General features: G+C 40.9%; 2 protein-coding genes and 1 long non-coding RNA gene across 13 annotated transcripts in view; 1 reads left to right on the forward strand and 2 right to left on the reverse strand.

Annotated features, from left to right (window-relative positions):
• The window catches only part of LOC111247898 (uncharacterized), a 28,618-nt gene extending 13,678 nt beyond the window's left edge, over positions 1 to 14,940 (reverse strand). For 2 of the 9 annotated variants that reach the window (XM_086983960.1, XM_086983958.1), the window contains exons 1-13: positions 14,781 to 14,940; positions 9,312 to 10,499; positions 8,796 to 8,863; positions 7,770 to 8,301; positions 7,026 to 7,159; positions 6,198 to 6,320; positions 5,683 to 5,817; positions 5,184 to 5,349; positions 2,983 to 3,030; positions 1,979 to 2,127; positions 1,410 to 1,772; positions 787 to 1,226; positions 625 to 651 (exon numbers count right to left, since the gene is read on the reverse strand). In XM_086983960.1, coding sequence (XP_086840086.1) covers positions 625 to 651; positions 787 to 1,226; positions 1,410 to 1,772; positions 1,979 to 2,127; positions 2,983 to 3,030; positions 5,184 to 5,349; positions 5,683 to 5,817; positions 6,198 to 6,320; positions 7,026 to 7,159; positions 7,770 to 8,301; positions 8,796 to 8,863; positions 9,312 to 10,499; positions 14,781 to 14,783 — 3,376 coding nt within the window. In that variant the 5' untranslated portion in view covers positions 14,784 to 14,940. Of the gene's footprint in view, positions 1 to 624; positions 652 to 786; positions 1,227 to 1,409; positions 1,773 to 1,978; positions 2,128 to 2,982; positions 3,031 to 5,183; positions 5,350 to 5,682; positions 5,818 to 6,197; positions 6,321 to 7,025; positions 7,160 to 7,769; positions 8,302 to 8,795; positions 8,864 to 9,311; positions 10,500 to 13,227; positions 13,341 to 13,814; positions 14,371 to 14,485; positions 14,651 to 14,780 lie in introns of those variants that run through there. The other 7 variants (XM_086983966.1, XM_086983965.1, XM_086983961.1 and 4 more) reach the window with 6 other exon arrangements.
• On the forward strand, positions 1 to 23,371 carry LOC147756856 (uncharacterized). Its single transcript, XR_015324020.1, has 3 exons — positions 1 to 245; positions 20,305 to 20,590; positions 22,127 to 23,371. It is a non-coding gene; the product is annotated as an uncharacterized LOC147756856 (long non-coding RNA).
• Positions 17,577 to 23,430, reverse strand: part of LOC111247900 (puromycin-sensitive aminopeptidase-like) — a 13,571-nt gene continuing 7,717 nt past the window's right edge. For 2 of the 3 annotated variants that reach the window (XM_022799432.2, XM_086983974.1), the window contains exons 8-19: positions 22,814 to 22,928; positions 22,523 to 22,654; positions 22,072 to 22,209; positions 21,622 to 21,777; positions 21,255 to 21,359; positions 21,007 to 21,114; positions 20,423 to 20,557; positions 19,793 to 20,015; positions 19,320 to 19,612; positions 18,800 to 18,924; positions 18,099 to 18,210; positions 17,577 to 17,819 (exon numbers count right to left, since the gene is read on the reverse strand). In XM_022799432.2, coding sequence (XP_022655167.2) covers positions 17,703 to 17,819; positions 18,099 to 18,210; positions 18,800 to 18,924; positions 19,320 to 19,612; positions 19,793 to 20,015; positions 20,423 to 20,557; positions 21,007 to 21,114; positions 21,255 to 21,359; positions 21,622 to 21,777; positions 22,072 to 22,209; positions 22,523 to 22,654; positions 22,814 to 22,928 — 1,759 coding nt within the window. In that variant the 3' untranslated portion in view covers positions 17,577 to 17,702. Of the gene's footprint in view, positions 17,820 to 18,098; positions 18,211 to 18,440; positions 18,925 to 19,319; positions 19,613 to 19,792; positions 20,016 to 20,422; positions 20,558 to 21,006; positions 21,115 to 21,254; positions 21,360 to 21,621; positions 21,778 to 22,071; positions 22,210 to 22,522; positions 22,655 to 22,813; positions 22,929 to 23,430 lie in introns of all 3 variants that reach the window. The other variant, XR_015324017.1, reaches the window with a different exon arrangement.

Raw genomic sequence — 23,430 nt, forward strand, 5'->3', positions numbered from 1 at the left:
CACAAACAAAGCATTGGGTCGTCATCACTTGGGTGAGTACCAAGATTACAGGATAGGCGTGCACGTACATCTCGCCACAAACACCTTGTGTAAACTACAGTGACAAGCGCGTTTGAAACCATTACAGAAATACACAGGTCTTCCACAGGTTTACCAATTATGTAGAAGTGCAACATTTACGAGAACGCCACAAAAACGCTCGGGAAACGCATTCATCAATGACTATTCGTGTTTCACAAAATCGCGTAAGTAGGCATATCAATATTTGATCCTACCGAAGTAGAAATCGTTATAGATCATCATAAAATTTCCGAAAAAAAAAATAGAAAAATGGAGTACACTTCATACGTTCAACCTTCCTCAGCTTTTTCTGGCTTCGGGCAAAGAGATTGCCAGTGCTACACATGTAAAATTGCACACAAAGTATTTTGACAAGCAGATGACAGTACTTGAGTGTTCCGAGCTCTTTCTTTTCGTCGAATAGTATAGAAAATGTATATACGATTGAAAAATGATGCAGAAAAGCTTCATGAACAACTGTGACGGAAAATTAACTGAAATGAAGCTTGCGAACGGCGTCAGTTTTAAACTTGCTAATGACTCTTTGACACTTTACCAGCTTACCCTCGAAACTGCTTACTAGCGATTCTCCTGAAAATTGGACAAATTTAAAACAAACGCAACTCCCTTAAAATACAATTAGAGAAGATTCAACCTACGATAGAATAAAACCGTTCTTGGGGCGCTATTAAATAAATTGTATGATTATACATACGAAAAACATACGTTTACTCGAAGACGATTTTTTGCTCTTCTTATCGTCCATTGCCTTGGAATCACCGGAAGACTTGTCCGGCACGCTCGTCACGATTCGTGTATTTTTCTTTGAAGGAATAGACGGTGCACGTTTTCGCTGTTGTTTATGCGAAATCTTCTTCTGGGGTTCAGGAACGGATGCTACCTCGAAACTCGACCTGTCGTTGCTTGTTGTTTTAAGATTTTTAGGTGTCAGAAGCTCCTTGCCCTTTTCTGCCCCAGCAGCAGTTTCTTTATTCGATGACACTTGTAGATTTTTCTGCAATAGGCGATTCCCAGTGGGTTCTTCCATCGTAGGAGTTTCGGCCGGAGACTCCTGCTTTGGAATAGTTGGTGTTTCAATACCCTTACTATCTTTTTTATCACCGCTTTCCTGTAGTAAGGGTGGCAGCGCTGAGAGCGAATGCAAGCTGAAATTAAAAAGCGGTGCGTTATCTATTTGAATCATGTGCTTTTAAGTATAGTAATCTCAGTTGTAACTATCATGTTTTGAAACGGGCAAGCAGCAAAAACGGGGCCATAAGGGTCACTGGCGGCAGGCCATCAGGCCAAAAATAATGCTCCTGTTGCAATCAAAATACAACCATACATACAGGTTAAGGTCGATTTCTGATATATCAGAGTGCTCAGTATAGTCGCCGCCATCCTTGTCCCGCTTCGGAACGCTTAGGCTAAGCTTTTTTAGTTTGTCTTCCGCTTTTGGTGCATCTCCTCCACATACTGGAGCTTCCGACTTCATGACGTCCTCCGATTTTTTCAGCCTCTGAACTCCTGTTCGCTTCTTCACCGATGATTCTACGGAGGGTTCCATCTTTAAGGAAACCGTTGATAGACCGGAGTTACCCGTTGAATTACCCTCAACAAAAATCGTCGTAGCTTCGGTAACGGCCTTTCTGGGATCAGATAATACGGGAGGTAGAGGTGCTTGCTTTTTTTTGCGGTTTTTATTGTTTATGCTAAATGAACGATACGTAAAACATAATCGGTGAATTCCGTTAGAATTTTTCGCTTATTCCTTGCCAACAACAAGAACGACTAGCTATCGTACATTTGCATCAATGGATTGCCGCAGGCTGCTTGCAATAATATATTTTTCCCCTTTTTAAAAAGCCAACCTGTTATGCTGCATTAAGTGCGCTATATTGAAACTGCATGATCTGACCTTCTCGGTGGAACGGGTGGTTTGCTAGCGGAATCTGGTGCTGATACTGATGCTGTTGAAATGATACTGGAAGACGCCACTGATGTTAAGCTTTCGCTCTCCGGCTCGGTAAACGGATTCAAAGATTTATCGTAGGTCTCAGGGGATGACTGGAACACGCGCACATTAACTCATTAAGGAGCCAGACTGAAGCAAGACCTAAAGGGCTTCGTAATATCCCGATAATTGGTTACCGTATGTAGCCGACCTCTGCTTGCCCCTTGTTAGTCGATCGTGTTCTGGGTTGTTTGGCCGTCTCTAAGCCTCTACGAGGGTTTAATAACCCCCTCTTGTATTATGTGTAAGCCATGCAGTGCCTCGTAGGCGCGCAATCTTGAAATCATTATCATTGTGACATTTCAAAAACTCACTCAAATTCGAAGCAGATAATCGTTGATAGGGGACATCTGTCCTCATGTGGAGCTGCATGCTTAGCAAAGTGAATATTCCCGTAATCAAAAAATGTAACCGCTCCTTCCATTGAACATATATCTTTCCAACATAATAACGTGCCAGAGCAAAAAGGTGCTCAAAAATGTGGTACACGCACTATGCAAATTTACGGGTATCTTTGGCTAAGTAAAATTGACTGTCCAGGCCATTGATTGGCAGACATGTTTTTCATGTGCCAACCGACAAGTTTAAAGCTGTAAATATAATTTTTTCTAATAACCTCGAAGTATCCGTGTTATTTTGAACATCATCTATCAGCTCTCAGATAGCTTTAATGGGATTCCAAGGGCATTGACACGGGCTATTTCACACAAACAAGAAGTACTAGCCGCATCTAATGTAGTTGTTCCCTAGTGACATTAGTCATGAGCCGCTACTGGCGAAACTGTTTCATGTACATCTCATTTGATCTAGCCAGGTAGCGCAGAGGTATGCACCCTAAAGAACAGCTTCCTGATGGCCTGAGTTCTATACCTATGGCCGATGTAGTACCTCGGCATTTTTACCCTTACCTTAACCATTGCTGTTGGCCAAGCCGATGCCAGACCCATACCTCCAAACTGAAAATAAAATTTTTACAGACTGAATTTCAAAATCCTTATAATTGATTATTAGTTCGTTTACAATGTTCAGTCATGAAAATGTCGCTTTTCATAGCAAAATAATTCGATCTATGATTACTCGTTGCAGGTCAAGATCATCAGCATGCTTTCCTTTTTTTTTTAGTCATCAGTGCTGTTACGTTCTAAGTGTACTGCGTGACGTAATCGGCGTCAGTCGGTCTGTCTGTCAGTCAGTCAGTCAGACAGCCTGGGAAGCTGACATCTTCCGAGCTTTCAGCCGATCGGCAACGGCTAGAATTCAGGCGATTTCCACCAACAACAGGTGTTGATACCGAGAAACTATCCGCAATTTCCTAAGCTTCGCATAATGAAACTAGCGATTCTTGCGTGATTTTGGTCCTCCAGCTCAAAGGCCAGTTATACAATACATTGGTACATTTCTATCGACCACAGCTCATTGCCATTATATTAACAGAAACTCGTATAGAAGCTACCGAAGTTACTGGAAGTAGATGGTTAACTGCATGGCTATAGCTGTGTTTAGTTCTTAACAAATGTCTCTCTTTATCGACACCATTATAGTAAAATAAAGCTGAACTAAACAACGTCCACAGTTTACTTCGAAAACGAGGTAATTTCAACTTGTCGCGGGTCTTGACTGGGATGCAAGTGGAGGCAGCGCAAACATCTGAAGCGCTTCAACTGCTTCCATTGGTACAGACCAGCAAACAAGAGCGGCTTAGAATTGTTGGATTGGAAACGCTAATATCAGCCAGACATAGAGCATAACTAGAGTCTGCTTAGAAGCTAGGGAAAAGTAGCAATGGCCAACAAGTTGACGGGCCAAAATAACGCGAAATGCGAGCCAAATTTGTTTTAACGGGGAATATGCCGGTTTGATCGTCTTAAAAAAATCGCTTACACCGTACAGCTCTAACGGTAAGCAGTGCAGGTACGATGAAATGTTGTCCGCGTTTGGGTCGGGTCGGCGGTGAAGCTTCCAGCCAGATCCATTTCGAGCTCAAGGAATGGGCTCTTAAGGATCATCAATCAAATCTACGTTCTACACCGTAATTGAAACGAACAAGCCACAAATATGAACAGTTTTTTTTGTCAAAACTTTTTGCTAAACGTTTAAATGGCTTTCAGCGGCCAACAACGCCAATGGCCACTCATGACGACAATAATAATCACGACTGCAATAAGCATTCAATGTGGTAAAGCACTCACCTTCCTTAACCTAGCCTTGCTTTCCTTTCTGCCTATTTAGGATGGCTGCCAGATGATTACGAACTGTTCGTTGGACTACTGTTGTCTTTTACACTGCACTAATTATATCGTCTATCTACTTACGCGGCGGCAGCAGCGTGTTTCGTCGTGCTTCGTCCATCGCTTGTAAAATCCATTACAACCCTCATCGGAATACAAATTCTAGCGCCAAGTGCCGGTATATTATCGTTATCGGTATCGTTATCGGTGTATTGGCAGTACGTATCGTGGTTCCAGACCAACTTGAATCGTCGCCTTTGATCCTCTTCTGCTATAGCTCTACCAGACCGACAATGCAGTCGCGTAGTCAAATCTTTGGTTTCCTCGAGAGCGTTGTTGTAAAGCAGAGCAAGTTCGATGGAAGCTAACGCCGGTCTGATCCGGCGAAGAACGAACAGCAGGTTAAGCTACTGTTGCCTGAATCAGTTCCCGCTACAATCGTGTGGCTTTTGCGTGAGTCGACCGCCGGCGAGGGGAAGCCAGTCTAGTCAAGTACCGCTGTCACAGCTGGTCGCAATTAGTGCGCTGGGCATAAAAAATCAGTGGCGGCCAGATACGAAAGCCTGCTTTGTAGGCCGACGTGCACTGTGCGGGTGGCATGACATCAAACGCTACCCAACGAGCGGAGCGTACGCGAAAGCGTTTCGCGAGCGTCTTAGTTCCGACCGATATGTACGCGCGAGAAGCACGCCAACACAACAAAGACAAGGTTTGAAATCGGCAAAGTCCACTGAAGCCGATATACGTCTCTTATGAAATATACACAACGACAATATAGAAATACGGTAAATATGAACATCTGCTAAGTCTTCGCAGGCCCAGCAAACGACCCCCATTGTTATTCACTTCACTAATTTAGTGGGTAGCTAAACTGTTCTAACCTTTCGTGGTAAAGTTCCCACTGGGGTGTTAACGTCTGAACGTGGTTCGTTCCGAGAGTTGTAGCTCGTGGAAGTAGTCAACAAATCGGTGTCGATCCCATGGTACTGCGTACCAAACGGATTGTTTTCCTCAGGGTAGGAGTTCCGGCGAATCGTTAATTCATCGCTTCCGAGATTTGTCATTTCCAGCAGGGAGAAACAATTTAAATTGAAAAGTACAAGTAATTTACAACCCAAATTCTTCATCTCACTTAAGAAAATCGATATCTAGAAAACGAATTTACCCTGCATTGCAAAAAGCATATTTACTATTATAGACCAGAGCATCTACGCTGTTGCAACGCCTTTTATAGCAGCGAATCCACATAAAAACATTTGCTGCTGTTTTTCTTATAGCAATTTCGCGAGATGTTTTTGCAAAATAGGATGTGTCGGCGTTTATCTAGAGAAGCCTAGTTATGAAGAGAGGATGTTAGAATGTTAGTATAAGGTAGACTACCATCGTAGAGCGCTCGAGCGCGAAGGAGCGACCGATACAGGAAGCAGATTATCGAGATCGTCCTTCTGATCGGAATCGGAGGCATCCACAAAGGGGCATAACAGTTTTGAGTAAGTTATCGCAGAGCGCGACAATCTGGAACAGAAACGGTTGCATGGCGTAGTACATGCAAAGAAAGCTTCATACGGTGAAGTTCTATTCCAATAAATACAGCCTAACCTAACGGTTTTCTTAGTAAGCCTGTAAGACTTACATACAGATTAAGATAATTGTTACATGTTAAATGCCTAAGCTAAATGCCTTATATGGGTTAATTATGCACCGACAGTCAACGAGTTCGTAAAATAAGTAAATGAATTTCTTACTATTTTGTCAAGATTAATAACTCAGGTATTCATTAGTAAAGATAGCCATTTGTCAAACGCAAGCTACATTGTACTTTCAGTGTTTCATAGATAATGAACTACGGATACTTTACTGTTGCGTAGATTAAACGTAAACAATCTGAAACTTACGGTACGGTACTTTGATGTGACAATTTCTCCTCACATCGATCTAGCGTTTGTGATTTCCTTCGAACAACTGTATCACTAACTTCTTCGTCGGAACCAAACGGGTTGGTCGGGCCGCTCATGTGACTGCAAATCAGAACACATTAAGTTATATCTAGATATAAGTGCATTGAGTTATAGAAATAAACGTCAACCTACGAAAATAATAGGCAAGCTAGGCCACTAGTTAGTGCCGTAACTGTGTCCCTTTTTCTCGGCACCATTTTTCTCTCACACACACTTTTTTGCGAGTTTTCGGTCATCATCTATGATACTTTTATTGCTGCATTACAAAAGAACGAACGGCTTACGTACGATAGTAGTTATCGTAGCGATATCATTTATGCCTGCATTCATCAACAATCTACAATTTTATGCTTGAAACATTAAAGTACACCGAGTTCTGTTCATTAGAAAGCATGCCTATGTCTACAGATACTGTTTAGACGTTTCAGACCGAATATATGGAGCTATTACTAAAGAATCTTTAAAAAAAATTGTTGGTTCGTATACATACAACACAGTAACTATTCCCAGTAAATCCTTGATGGGATGAAAATATTTAACATTCTATGTGGATGTTCGTTAAGGAACTTCTTCCCTACACACACCAAGATACGGCTTTCAAAACTAGCCTTCGAGAAAATCTGAACTATTTTCTTGAAGGCTAGTTCGTGAGCTTTTTCGAATCCCTTGAGGATTGTAGATTCACAGGAGAAGACCTTGTTAAAGCTCGAGCTTCTTTTTGGCTTGACTGGATGAGGCTCTGCTATAAATGCGTCAATACTTCACCTTGCTGTAGTGCCTGATTTCGAATATTCCTGTGGCAAGTTACTTCTTTGGGGTTTTAGTGGATTCATAGGGGGGTACAATGAAACTGCCCCTGGTTGAAAGCGTTCCGTCTTGCCATCTTCCAGCGGCGAATTCTGTCAATTCAAATACAATGATTAGACGATTTTTATAACTACCTTGACACTAAGCAAACACAAACCACCTTTCGCCTCCGATTCTATGTGAATTTTACTAAAAAATGATACTCAGATTAATATAGATTATATACTTGATTTATTATTTATCTATCCCATAGCAAGGACATACAAATCGATGAATAATTTTAAATGTCTGTCGAATCTCTAATTCAAACAAACGGAGTCGCTGGTCCGCAACAGAAGCAGATTTGCTCGGACTAGACTAGAAGTGTTCAATTTAACATTAGACATTAGACAGAATCTCAGCTAAGCGTACTATACTTTGCACACAACTTAAATGACTCAAAACCTGTGTTCGTAACGCACATACAGATCCATCAAGATGGCTACATCAACGCTACGTAAACGTTTCGAAGTACGGCCGTTACTCACCAGTTGAACGGTCACATTTTTTGAACGCACCAGAATGGACGCAACAGATGCTCAATCAAATTATTATTAATCGAGTTTAGTATATTATTAATTACTGAGAAATCATGTTGCAGTTGTATGCTGATTGACGTCACGCTAATGCGTCTAATTATAGTAAGAAGCTGGATTGTCTTACGTTTGAGGTACTTGGACTTGTGATTGACCCAGCTGGTCGTATCCATTCGTCATCCGCATTTGACTGCGCTCCAGCAATCACCATGGAATCAGGGTGGCGATCGGTTGAAACTGCAGCTAACTCGGGGCTTCCCTTGCCCGTATTTCTATTTCTAAGCAGGCTCTGTCCCGATTGACGCTCGATAGAAGTGAGCGTGCTATTTTCTGCAGATCCGATATTATCTGATATTTCTTCCAGTTTAGTTTTACCCTCCCCTTCTTCTAAGCTTTGCTGGCATTTAGAGGAGTCACTGAAGATCAGTCCCTCTGCAACGGTCGCGACTGAGGGCAGTGGAGGTGAAATGTTTTGTTGTGCTTGCGAGGCGACCATGGTTGACACTTCGAGGTTCATTTTCAGACTGTCAATTGGATGTGTCCTCGACAGGCTTTCAGTGCAACTATTTCGACTCAAGGGGAGCACTCCAGGGGTTTGCGCCGTTCCGCGTGTGGAGGTTTCGTTTGTCATGTGCGTCCTTTTGACTGAACCCGTTGAGCTGCAAAAGCGTATCGATTAGTTAGACGGTTATTTTAACTCTTGAATCTACCATTCTGAAAAGTAGTCAATGAAAAATTCATAATATGCATGCAGACAAATATATTTACCCTTTCTGGCGTCCTACCAAAACAACTCCAATATGAAATGAATAAAGAAGCTCTATTTGAGAGACAAGTATATTTTTCAATGAGTGATTACATACCGAAAATCCAACCGTTGATGTTAAAATATGTACTCAAACACAATAACGCCGTTTTATCATTCTGACTTGTGGTCAGTTGAAATGATCAGTGTTATGATAAAGAAAACCGAATGAATTTATGCCATAACCGAAGTAGCAGTGACATTGTCTGCAGAAATTTCACGCTTGGGTTGCTCATTTTCGCATAGAGGTCCGCACTACCATGAAGTCATTGCATGAAGAGCACTGAAATCAGTAGGATGCATCAATCAAAGGAAAATTACTATAAAAGCTGCTCGGTTTCTACTCACTCTAGCGGAATAACAGGTCTGAGCTCTTTAGACGAGTGATATTGACTCGGTAGCGGCTTAGTCGGCATCTGCAGAGAGAAAATAGTGCAATCTGTATTAGACGATTGTTGTATATTGATTTGTGCCGCAGACAGAAATTTGTGAGTGAAGACAACTTAAGATAAGTAAGCTGATTCTTTGTGGACCGCTAGAAATTCATTAACGGAACCCATTGGCCAAATAATTTTCATGACTTAGTTGGTCCTAAACTAAAGGCAGTTATTTGATTATTATTTTCTATATTTAAATGTCGTCTAGTAACAATAAACGCCTCCTAAAGCTGATTTAGAAAAAAGATCTACTGTCGTTCAGATAGTTTTGGTGCAGCATCCTTAGGCACAGACAATAGTTTCGTGAGAACTAAACATTTGAATAGCTGTTTATAACCGCATGGACGGTCAGCGGTCGAAGCTGTTGCTTAGCGAGATTAGTTACTATATCTGCTTACATAGAGCAATATAAAAAGAAATATTATACCTGGTCCAATCCTTCCGAATATTGAAGATCTGTGAGAGATCTAAATCTTGAACCGAAATTTCTGGGCGGATCCCTTTCCCTTGCTGGTAGCTCAGGAGGAGCAAAAGAGGGCTCCGCTGACGGAGAGGATGTCCAATCAAAGATCTTGTTAGGGTCCCTGCTGAGTTTTGCCTTAAATAGTGTGCTGTACGATTGCTGCGTTGAAGTTAATGTCGGTAAAACCGGCTTCGGTTGTTTAGCCCAAGATGATAACGAAAGAACTCCGAGTTGAAAGTCAGGAGTTCTCTCGCATGAGCTGACTATTGGACCTTCGGGACGAATCGCCTGACGTGTCTGCGTTGAACCCGAAGTAATCGGGATTATTCGAAGATCGTCGAGTGAAGTCTGTCTCCGCTTTGACTTCTCATGTGTTTCCAGATTGCCAGAGCTCACCGGAAGACTCGAAAGAGTCTTCGGGGCAACAGTAAAGGATCGACGCTTCGACATGAAGTAGTCATCTAACGACGAAGGTTCTGACTGGCGTGACAGCGATGAATCACACACATCCGATTTACGGTCTTCAGAAGAATCTTGTGACTGGTTACACCTATAGGGGCTGTTGTGCCTGGAGGTTATTAGATCCTCGAAAGAAATACGGTTATTTGATTTTCGATCAGGTTTGTCGCGGGGTAAGTCCCGCAAATCCCAACTGCTGACAGTGGCTCGCGAGGATGCACTACCCAGGTTTGGTGTAGCTCTACGGCTGAGAACTGAAGCGTAATCTATTTTTGGCTTTTTTTTAGGTTCATTGTCTGATTTAGCTGACATGTTTCCATCAAGTGTCTGCACGGGACTCTGGCCATTCGAAAGCTTGGGCGCAGGTACCAACATGTAATTGTACAAGTTCGTTTTATTTGAAGACCTAACAGACGCTGCCACCTGTTCCACAGGAATACTTCTACTCAAGTTTTGAACTTCTGGACCGGAGCAGTCCGAAGGCGAACTGGTGTCGCCTTGCGAATAACATCCTGTACGATTTTGCCCTTGAATGTGGCCTGTTTTTTCACTATCAGGGTAACGTGAACTATGCGTTCCAATGCTGCTAAGTGATGGCGAATTAGAAGCCCGCGGAATTAGCACTCGGGGAGGAGGATCCACAGTCAGGAACTCCGGTTCGATGGCGAACCGCCCCTCAGGCCGGTACAACATCTGCAACCATTAGCGAGTTTTTCGTTTAGATTTGCTCATTACAGAGGAAGTTATTGGTATGGCATATTGTAATTACTGCTTTCTTATGGTATCTTTAGAATCTTCCCGTTGTATATCATCGTCGTTATGACACTACAAAGCATCTCTCGCCTGAACCTATTGGCTTGAACGTGTTCTGCATAACTAGCTATAATACGTTTGATTCCAAAGCATCGTGTAATTTCAAAATAATTTTTGAGCTTTTAGTGCTAACGCTAAAGAGTTGCTCCATTAGCTAGAGTAAGCCTATATTCAATGTAGGGTCTAAGGAACTCTGGCGGCTATAGAATTTTGTTTATGCCGGATTGTAGCTTCGTGGCTCAAACGACACTTTTTGGATTTGAATAGAAAAGATAGCGTTCACGACGACAGCTACACCGCTAGCATAGATTGTTGTGCCGGCTGTTTAATCGTCAATTTTCTTACTAGTCAGGTTACTATAGTCAACAACAAATCTTAAATGTTGTTCATTGTTCAAGTGATAGGTGTGTGAATGAGGGATAAGCTCACGACGCTCCCATCGTTTGTGCAGCTTAAGCCTTAGGCCACACGACATTCTCCCTTTTTAAAGGATCAAGCAAGTTTGACTTCAGCGGCGTACTAATTACCTAATGATCAAGCATCAATCATATATATACGCAACGGCTAGACTATCGACTCCACCTGTCCTTTCCGCAGAAACCTTCCACGCTCCCAAATACGGCAAATAACTAAAAACGTGTATTTTTTTGACATCAAGTTTCCGACTTAATTGGCAGTACCGAATTTCATGGTGCAACCTATTCTGGGAATCTAGTTTGCAGGTGTTGACCATGTGACTACTGAAAAGTCATCAGAAATGATTCGTGAGCTCTGATGACCGGATGAGGGTCGAAAGACTCCAAAAAGGAGCCAACGATGTAGTTGCTTTACGCTATTTAGTAGATACATCAATGGACCATTTAGAATACAGCGGTCGATGACGGTATGCAAGATACAGAATTAACTATTACCATTTCGTTTTCACTCATGAAGAAGTTGTCTATCTATTTTCATACAAAAGCTCTGCTGGTCAGATACAGTGCCTACCCAGTCGTATCCTTGAACTCAAAACTTCCGACTTCTCTATTTGTCTGTAACTGTAAATATGATTTTTTGCACTTAACAGAGCCATTGAGTATTACTTACCACTAAGCTATCATTAAGGTGCTGTGTGTCAAAAAGGTAAAAGACAAACTTTTTTTAATATTAAAAGTTTTATTATTTAATGTTTAATTGAAGAAATATTTAGCAAAACTTATAAGCTGAAAAGCTTTTCAAGCTGACACCAAGCTGCTTTGATGTTCCCTTAGTCTTCTAATCAGGTGCCGTTATGCAGATATGTTCATTAGCAGAATAATATGGAATGATTAGTTGTTTCCATAGATAAATAGTTCATCTAGATCCTTCTACACGAACGGGTCTCTCTTTCAAGCCCCGTTATAACATGTAGATGGTTAACTATGCCGGTGAGTATTTTGGGCCAAACCCGCCCAGCTAGAACTTCCTGATGTGGTCGAATTGCGTTAGTATATGTAAGGATGCGCGTATTTCAGGGAATGTCTTTCCTCATCCTAGGTAGGGTCAATTCACATTATTAAAAAACGTTTTATTGTAAACCAACGCTCCATGACAATTATAACCAAAAAAAATTTTCAGGGGCAGTAAAAGATCAGTGTTAGCAGAACGCAACATACTTCAACGGGATAGAGGGTCAACGAGAATTTCTGCAATAACTTCAATTGAAGCGGCGCAGTGCTTCTAGTAGCAAGAAAAATGTTTGTTAATTATTGACAATGCCCTTTTTGTATTTAAAGTTTAATATAAAATAAACGTCTTTTTTCCTATTCAAGTGTAACAAGGCCATAATAACACAACACACGAGTCAGTGGACTTTTTGTTAAGATTTGAACGGCTCTGATAAATGAATTGATATGAATGATTTGAAATGTAAAAAAATTCATTAAGTAAATGTTAAGATCCGTGGCCATTTGTTTTCTATTAGGGCTAAATCAAGTTTAACAAAGCAGCATTTTCGTGGAACTTCAAGAGCTTTGGGCAGTTGCTAAAAGCATCCGATCAGTCTGCCTCGAGAGTGGTCTTTCGCGTATCCTATTATGTCAGTAAGGTACATTTATCGGCGTTCGCTAGGTGCCCGGCAAGAGAACCCTTGTTGGTACCCCTAAATGTTTTCGTAGGCGACGGCTAAAAGTAGCGATTCGCTTTACTATAGTACGCAGCAGCCTGATAACACCTGATAAGCACATGATAACCAGTTGTATAAAAAGGGGCATCACATCATTCTGCACCCATAGCATTTTTGTTTTGTGAACAGATTTGTTTAAATATACTATATAATATATAGAAGCTATACAAATAGCTATAAATAAAGATCATGTCACAATATTGATAACTTTTTTGCCACTGTTCATTTATGAATAAATAAGCCGAAAGTATCATGGATGGGCATATCTATAAATCGTCACTGAGTTCGATCCGTAAAAATCGTACCTACTTTGTCTGTGTCACTGGTACTGTGTTAATATAATAAGAATAGCGTTTGATACTGCTAACATCAATTTAGATTATATTGGAAATGAGATTTAGCAGACTGTCATGAACCGCTTCTAAGAACTGGCATGCTAGAGACAGTTAATCATTTTTTTCTTACGGTTTAGCGGGAAAAGGATGGCTAAGACGTCCGTACACAGCGTCTTCGATAGCCACGCTTTCTATGCTTTACTCGTAGATGACTTTCTAGGCTGCGGTGTTGATGAACAAGGGCTGGAAACAGGCCACACACAGTCTTAGCTAACACTAGAACCAAAAAAGCAGCACCAATCATCTTGCCTAGAGGACCGATTTCAATGCACAGAAGTAGCTGTTCAGAAACTTCGAAGTAGATGTAACCTAACCAATTTCGTTAGTGTTCCATCTGAGCTGTGAAATTAGGCCAGAAAGACGTCGATGAGTCAGATTATTCAGCAGTGAAAAAGGCCGAATTCATCACAGATACAAAAAGAAGGCATAAACTCATACGTCTTGTAGGATGGTACGCTTTTATTTGTGCTATCTTTTCTAATCTGCTTACCTTAGCTGGCGTGCTTTATTTTTTATGATACTAGACAATACAACGAATTCATATTTATCCTAAAGACAACGACGCTTTCGCCTTCCGACGGTCTAGTACTCCAAACTCCAAACCAAAAACAAAAAATGTTACTAACTAATTCCATGTCAGTGCACAGAGATACGTACAAGATAATGTCTTTTAGGTTAGTTCTAGCACTTAATTCGCTCTGGTAACGCTCATATTGTCGCATATCTGCACGTCCGGAACATAGGGCTACATTGTATCTACAGCTGTCAATAAACACATACGATAATTACTTGGAAAAGAAAAAACAAGATCTATGGGTGTTTGCACGCGTGAACGTAAAAAGGTAGCGAAAACCAGGTTCGGGTGACAGTTCTATTTACTCTATCGATAATCTCTAGTTGTAGGTCAGCCATTGCTGGATGGAATAGTCGTTCGTAGACACACTAAAGCGCGTAGGAGACGTTCTCTTTCCGTATTTGTGACCGTCACCAAGGTGCTGCTCTGATAATCTGGAGGCGTCAAGCCACTACGCCAGCCAATGACGTTAATGCCGTTAAGCCGATATTAATGATACCAATATCGATGTTAAATTATAAAGTAGACTAGAATCAATTAATTGCGGTACGTAAAACCCTTTAGCTGTCGTTCGTTGATTGACATTAGCTATTGAACAGGAAGTTCCACACAGTCTATAGGCATAGATGATCCTTTACATTCACACAGGCCACGAGACGTAATGGCAAAGACGCAAAATGCAAGCGAATGGTGTCACATGAAGCCATATATAGGATAGGGGTTACGTGATGAGCACATGATCATGTTAGCCTACCTTGAACTTTGCAAATACAACAGACGTAATACCAATGAATACAAATATGCGTGTCACCCTGCGAAAGATGGAACATGTCCGTCTTCCTCTAACAGAACGCTATTATCACCGGTCAAGTAGAGAAGAAGCCAACAAAAAGAATGCAGTTAGCTGCCACTTTTCCGAGCCTTCGAACCTTCTATATCGTAGTAAGTCAAATAGGACAAAGGCAATAAATATAGAGAACTAAGGAAGATAGTAGCGAGCATGACAGTACTGCTATATTTGTGAAGCTAAACATTTCCATAGAACATACCATTCAATATCTCGTCTAGATCCAGGTCGGTAAGTACCTAGGCTACACTAAGGATAGGCCTGACCAGCCTGTTCGCAACGGAGTCAAGCGCGAGGAAGCACTCTAGTACATGAGTTAACACCTTGTAGAGAGCATTTGTCACAGTGCGTTATCCGTAACTTATAGCTGTCACGATATGGCAACGGAAAGGGTCGCACAAACTAGAAGCTGGGCTCCGTTTCACTCGAGCATCGTCACGCTGGTGCTGCTGGTAACAAAACATTCTTTAGATCTTTAACCTTATCAAACCACCATAGGCACGATTTTATTTCCGTTAATCGATGCATCACCAACATGCTGTCGCCTAAAAAACGGTTATGACATGACAGGCCAGCATCAAGCTAGGTTGAACTGGCTTTGATCAAGCGGATGTGGAAGGAGCGAAGAAAAACTTTATTAGAGTGTAAAAAAAAAAATAGCACGTTGATACGCTGTGTTTAAGAGGCGTGCCAATATATAGACCATTCAAGTCTTAGTACTAGCGAAAACGTATAGAAAAATTATGAATCGAACTGGAATTATGCTCTGTCATATGTGTGACGTTAACTGCACGATATGGTTAAGAGTGTTCTTACAAAATGCCAACGCAAATGACGAAATTCGTAGAGAGCCATGAGAGTCCCTGGGTGTGGCACGCATATCTGTTCCAGACCGTCCCGTGCTATAATATTAGACCGTGTTCAGTGGGCCTTCAGTATTAAAAAGAAACCTTTTTAGGTGAACCTTACATCATACACTCTAATAATATAGTGTCGGAATACCGGTTAATAATCAATATAAGATCGTTTGATTCTTCGCTTCGTCGCACCAACGGTGGAGCAGTAACGTGTTTGTTTGCATCGAACTTTTTCAAACATGTGGTGATCTGGGCTCGAACCTGGATTTGAACGTATTTCATTTTGTGCTGTAGGGAACCGGTTGTCTGAGGCAACGCTTAACGCTTACACCTGGTGTAAAATTCTAAACATTTATTTTAACAGGAGCTGATAGGTTGTATAAGACTTCGCTTGTTTTCATCTACCGAAAGAATAGTATTTTGTTTTATCCTGGCTTTATCTTGTTGAAACGTTATATTTCTTTAGAATGATTCAACTAATGGGACCTAATTCATTTTAACAACTACTTGTGCTCCGCGGAAAGACTCTCGGCATTACCTAGGAAGGGACAGGGGACCGTCCTCAATGTTGTCATACGAAACTTACGATTTTCTCAATGTAATGATGGAGGTATATAAGTCTCGTTTTGTTTTGGACCAGCACGAGCGATTCAAACATGTCTCGGCCGCAAGGCGCGATATTTCTAGTTTATTTACAAGCTCAAACGTTCGGAGTTTCAGTTCCCTGTTAGGAAGTTAATTCTAACTTAATTTGAGTAAGACACAGGTAAATCTATTACCAGTCCACGTTGAGTATTTAGCAGATTCTACTACCTAATTTAAGGCCTGGTCTTCGCGTTCGAAGCTTCCTTGTTCTAACAGGCAAGTAAACATAGGCATGAGGGTGGTCGATCGTGGCCGCTGCACTTGATAGCTACGTCTGTGAACGGCGATTATAGTTAACAGCTTCAGGCAAAAGAGAAACTCTCTGCATACATATAGCCTAAGCAAGCTAGCTAAACAACAACGTAAGAAAAATCGACACGCCACCAGCTAAAGGCCTATTATATTCAGTCAGTCGATATTTTATCATACGCTAAATTAAAAGATACACAAAAGGGGGAACTTCGTCTGAAAATAGCAAATGCCAAATGGCCGTCTTTAGCATGGCGTCAGTGTTGATGAAGCCGGTCAATTAGGACGATCAGAGGAAGTGCTGCGTTATCGCAGTCGGCAACAGACAGGATCCTTTATCTTAACGAGTCGTGCATTGCAGGATATTAACAGGATATGTGAGTACCGTTGCGCGATTTTTCCTTCACATATATCTAAGACAATGTTATGAGTTCATACGGTTGGCTGAGGCCAATTTGATGACAACCGTCGTAACTGATTTTGATTTAATTACGTTTGATAACTACGTTTAATTTACGTTTGATTTAGCGGATAAACCGGTCCTCGATATTGAATCGCTGACCGAATAAAACGAAATCTTTTAAGCATACTTAGGTCCATAACCTGTAGCATGTTCAGATAGGTAGATTGCTTCTTTTTTGCCGTCGCTTATTTTAATAAAACAAAGAAAGAGTTCATCTACTGTGACCGTACCGATTTGAAAAGGCAAGGAGCGTGATTGACGTTAACACTCATTAAAGTTTGCAATCAAAACTTTCGAATTATATCATAAACACTTGAGACCATTATTACTTAAAGGATCTACGACAGTTTAGGGAGGACTGATGCAAGAGTTGGATGAATTAACCCTTAGCATAGGACAAACCAAAAAAATCTTTCAAAATAGACGGAACCAGTGGAAGATGCTTAATAACAATACGCATAGACACAAAAGACATCGCAGCACGTAAAATGATCTATCGAAACATAATGAAAAGTTACCTTGTGAGGATGCTTACGCGGCTTAGGGTAATATATGGAATCTACTATTTCTAACCCTAGCTCTTATGAAAGACTTACACGTTTTCCATATTAATAAGATTTATATATAGAACACGTCGTTCTGAAGTTGTGTAGACACCCAAATCTAACTAATCACGAAACTAGTTGGGACTCGACAAGTGACAAACCCCAGCACTCGTCAGAACACTTGACCGTTTTGATATAAACGCAACTAAACAACACCCATCTATATAATGCACTGTGGATTCGTAGAGTTGACCTCCGTGTAAGTATGATGCTCGTTTATTATCTTTACGCACATAATTATTACTACTATTATTATTGGAATTAGGATTGATAACGACCTTCATCTTTTGGCTAGTTCATACGACTCATCTCTCTCTAAAGAACTCGAAAATATGACGTTCGTCTCGCTTTAGCCAGGCAGCATTCGCTTCAATCACCTCAATCACTTGACGCATTGTACTTTCTGCCCCAACGACTGGATTCTGAAATAACACATCGACACGGTAGGTCAGACTTAACAGTGAATCAATCCCACATCGAGCGTTCCTGCTCACCTTCATCGCAACAGGTAATCCACTCCATCATAAACAAGGAATCCATCAATTTAGGGTGTACCTAAGACTTTCACGAATTTCCATCCGTATTTTTCGTCCGCATGCGTGCAAGGGCGGTGAAGGCCTCCGATTCGTATCCTGACCGCTACTCGGATTTACTATCCAGAACAATAGAAAAATGTAAGCGGAGCGTATATTGGCACGAACCTTTTGGAAAAATTCCTTCACCTCTTTGGCTTTTTCGAATGTACAGAAATTTTTTGCTGACGCTCTAATCAGACGGAGAAAACGTGAACCCGAGTTGTAGCGGCGGTTATAGCTGTGAAAAGTTCAACGTGAAACAGCGTGTCATATATAATTTCTGAAGTATATGAGTTACTTTAATAATTATTAATATAATTTTATCATTAATTGATGTAATTTTCGTAATCGAGTACTTTTCCTCATAAATAGTAAAGATGAAACTTATTGACTACGCTCTCCTTGTAAGTTCAGAAAGAATGATACGGTTTATGTTACACAAACAACACAGGTGTTCAATATACAGACCGTTCGATTAAGAACTGAACATTTTGAGATGACAACTCAGCTTCCGAAAGCACCAGGCATCAACGACAGCTCATCGTAGAAAGCACTGAATTATTCTATAAACTCTCTCTATACGCATGCCTTACTGAGTTAGATTGACGATCATAGCAAAACGATACGGGCAGGTAAATGTAGTGGTACACAACAGCGACAAATAAATAGACATTTTTACAAAAGTGACACATTTCCGTTGTGGTTAAAGGAGAGGAAAGCTCACGACGCCGCTGACCCGATGTGTTACAATGTCCATTCAACTTGATTTATACGTCCCAAAAAGCTCATTTCAAAAAAAAGGTACGGAGGCCGCCTTTGAACCGTACGTTTCAAATAAAGCAGTGAAATGCTCCCAAGCAAGCTCTTGTCCCATCGCTGAATGGGTTACGCTCTCCATCACCAATACGCTATCGTGATAACGCACAGCGTTTGATGCCGCAAATTCTAAAACCTGCTCAAACCAAAAAACGAAAAAAACATAATACTTCCATTCTTTTTATGAAGGTGTACAGTTTATGCAGTTGGGAAGAGTTAGCACACATGTTTTTCAACCAAACGTACATTACGTCTTTTTAAGAAACTTAAATCGTTGGAGCAAGCTAAGCAGCTCCGTAGTTCAACAGATTTATAGCGCAGCTTTTTATAGTCGAATTTCACGTAGACTCCGTAACTTTCATCTTGAGCGTTGTCCAGTTACGTATATTTACGAACAGCTTGAGTCGAGATGTACGCAATTCATTCGTTCAATGTGGCTATTATTTAGTGTTATCATTTACTATTAATTAAGAGCTATGAATTGTCAACGATCAAAGATAGCACGTGTACGTAGAAGATGGACCGACATACTTTAATTAAAAGGGGTCTCGTTTGTACCGAGCCAAGGGCTATCGCCACCCTATTGGCTTCTTCTTGGACTTTGGCTTTTCGGTGCAGACTCATAAGTTGATCCCATGTTTCAGGATGATTATGAGCCATTTGTGCTACCGCCCTGTACACTGGCATCCGTAAATCGGCTATAAGCTCGTTTCGACCGGACACATGCGCAACAAAGCGCCGTTGTGCTTCATTCAATACCTGCTCCTCGCCGAATTTCACCATTTTGCCCAGTACTAAAGCTCGTAGCATTGCCCTCGCCGGTTCTGATTCAAACGTAATAGCAAAGAAAATCGTTCAACAGGTACATCGTCAGAGATTCATTGCAGGATTACAGATACAGATGGAAAAACCTAACCGACGAAGTTGATTCAAATACACCGAAGCATGTGTGATGTGACATAGAATAACTCGAATAGAATTTCTGCCAACGGGTAGCCACTTACTCTCGTCAGGTTTTGAGTCCCACCCAAGACCCTTGAATACCTCGCTATACAATTTTCTACCAAATCCGTGCAATCTTTCGACGAGCTCGGGTCGGTGTCCGAGAAGTATTTCGAGCTTCGTCATTAGGGTGGAGACGGATGTCCATACCGAATAGTCTGTCTCAGACGAATACACCTCCGTCAGCTCAAGTAGTTCTTTCATAGACGCATACCCAGCTTCTACCTGTTTGTAGACAGTATAATTGGGACAATTTTTACAATGGTGAATTTTCACTGACCAATAGGAAAATCTAGTTGCGCAATTCTTAAACTTCTGCAATCGCAATATGGCTGTGTCGTAGATTTGTGTCTACGTGTGTGACAAATCTTCATTAAATTGCTTTATGTGAAACCTGCTAGTGCTATGAGAATGAATGATATCACACACTGAGGCTATCTCTTAATCTACTTGGGCATGAGTTTATACATTATACATTGTAGTTTTAATAAATTCGCGTCATTTGCGTATGCAGATGTAAATGATCACATCAGAGATAACGGCTGAGAGGAAGTTATCAAGGTAGTGCATTCTTGTGCCTGGAACAACTTCTACTGAATGATAACAAGTTCTTGTTCGCGTCTGCTACGTACAAGCGCAAGGAGGTCGGAATGCAAAATGAATCGATTCATAGGCGACAAGCTTTTGTTCCGAATGGCTAAAAGAAGAGCTTTACGCATTGGCTCGTCATAGTGAATACGGAAGACACCCGCGGCACCGTGATTCACCTGTACTGATCGCGATTGCAGACGAAACAAACGGTTAGTCATTTACTTGGTACATCATCTATTGTCTTAGAGTGTAATTACGCAAACCGACGTTGTTTTTGGCATCACATAGATCTACAAAGGGCTAGTTTAGTGATTCCAACCCAGCAGCTTAGTACATAGTCAACCTGTTAAATAGATGGACCTGAAAAGAATTCCCATCCTAATTCCGAACAATTGTATACATACTAATTCTTTTAGTCGGCAAACATTTAAAAAAGATAGAACAATGTGCGCACTCAAAAAATAATGCCAGTTTAACTTTGAAATGATCAGAACCCGTATCAGCACCATCTTTTGTCTCGGCTAGCCTGAAAAAACCAAGTCGAACGTTTAGCTGCCTTATATCACTGCCTTATAATATACGAGCTACACTTTCAGTAAGCTAATAAATGTGTCCGTTTCCTTACGTGAATCCATGCAGCTTTAGAAGCGCCTTTAATTAAAATATCCTCCTTAGGTTTTTCCATGAGGACCACTGTGTTCTTCATACCTGGTACCCCGATCACAATGGGAATCTGCAATCAGTATGAGTAACTCAATTTAACCCATACGCCGTAATTGCTAATTGTAAAGTAAAGTTGGAATTACTAGTATCGTACTGTATTGCTAAGAATATTGGCCTATTGATCTCATGGTGCGTGTCCGGCGTACGCACCTTCCATAAGGCCTGCTTTGCGTACTTCGCTTTCTCAGCCAGACTGTGAAACTTTTCTTGCTTGATTTCAAGGACGCAGTTAGCACCCAATTTACGACACTTGACCTGTGTAAAGGACACACAGAACGTGGCACGTATCTGTAGTAACGTCGATCACATTTATAATAAGAGGAATATAAAGGAAATTGTTCTTAACAGTTATCTATAGTGAATGCACGATAATAATGTAAATGTAAGCATTTACTAATATTTTAAGAGAGACTTCCTTGAAAAAAATTTCTACGGACCAAACGCATCAATAATCAAATGCTATGCACAGAATTCTCTATAGGCCACATTACTCTAAATAGTGACGGAAAATACGTACGAACAAAAGAGGAAAGCCTTTCTGCTTGACCCATGAATTCATCATATCGCCGACGCGTAATCCGCTCACTTCAGATAGTGTAAGCCACAGATCTTCCGATGAGGTGTTGCCGTAAGCATGTTGCAATAGATATGTTGACAGTCCCGTGCGAAACTTCTGTTAATCGACCTCAAATAGTGGCCGAATGTGGGTCATGTACACTGTTGAATTAGTACTCCAAAAAAAAAGTACTTCTAACAGCGTTGAGCACTTTTCCGTGGCTACTTACTTTTTTATTCAGAATGCTTTGTGCTAACTGACGAATTGTTGATAAATGCTCATTTATCACTTCGACTTTCGAAGTGGTTTCTAATTTTGTTTATCTACCCGTGCAAAATGGATAAGCTAACATGTGTACAGATAGGTATAGTGCATGATGTGCGCAAATTTCCACGCACACCTTCAACCTACCTCGTCGCCAATGTAGTTGTAAAGCATCCAAATAACTGAAGCTCCCTTTTTGTAGGAAATGGCGTCGAAGATTTCGTCGACCTCCGCAGGACACTCCACTTCTACCTCGATCGGATGAGAATTGTCCAAAGCATCGTCCTGGCGAAGCGATCAAAACGACCTATGGGTGAAACTTTAGCCTGAGATAGAACCTGGTTCAATACTGTAATTGCCATATTTAGCTTCTTTAATAATTTCATGATCGTTGGATAGGATCTTTCGAAAACGGTGATGACACTTATAATGGAGCTTGCGCCAGTCGATATTGTAGTAACAGTAGCATTAATCATATAGGCTATATCTAACAGATTTCAAACTAACAGTTAGAAATATTAACGACTAAAGACGTAAGTTCCTCCTCAAATACTGCAAATTTTTCGATCATATTTTCGAAAATCGTGCTGGATCTCACCTCCAGCGCTTTAGAAACCGTATTTGCCGTAAACTGAGTCAGGACGTCGAACTCTGGCGCAAATTTAGAGACGCAGAGGCTTTCCATGAATTGGGCGAATCCTTCATTTAACCAAAGGTATGTCCACCATTCCTATGGTTTTCATTCAAACATCCAAACAAATGTACATCGAGAGGGATACAAAAACAATGTAAAAGCATTACTTTTTTTTTTCGCGTTTTTGCGGAAAACAAGATGATGAGCGTACCTACTTTGGCGGGTCTGCCCGTTGATGAGCAAGGAAACTTTTACCATTGTAACCAGGTTCCCGATCCACTGGTGCGCCATCTCGTGAGAGATTACTAAAGCAATCCCCTGCATTCGCATAGTTGATGAGTCGATCTGATCGAAAAGAATACTTGTTTCCCTGTAAATTCAACCCAATTGTAAGACTATGTTGAAGATATTAAATCGCCAATATTTATTATGTCTTTTATTACAATGGTTAAAAATGCTCATTTTGTCACTGAGGAAAAAAGTCAAATTGTACAATTCGAGTAACTTTTACATGTTACTGTGTATTGAATGTTGATATTTGTTGTAATATGTTTATGATGAATTAATTAAAAAACGAACTAAAAGTACTCCATATCACATAGCATTAGTAGGCCGGGGTTTATCTATTTTATACGCTAATTAAACGTGAGCTACCAAATTACTAATTGGCTTTCTAAACAAGAGAAGGATCTTAAAGTACAACCCCTTAGAGAAACATCTAGAATAACTGCTTATATTGAAAGGCGCACTACACATGAGGTTCTCGCACGCAATATACTTATATTAGATAAAAAACTAAGTGCTTGGAATTTACCTATCGTTCTATCGTTAACAGTACAACATACAGTTAAAAAACCACATTATTCTTATAT

Source organism: Varroa destructor, unplaced genomic scaffold (assembly GCF_002443255.2).
Source record: "Varroa destructor unplaced genomic scaffold, Vdes_3.0 BEIS01000003.1, whole genome shotgun sequence".
Classification (NCBI taxonomy): Eukaryota; Metazoa; Arthropoda; class Arachnida; order Mesostigmata; family Varroidae; genus Varroa; species Varroa destructor.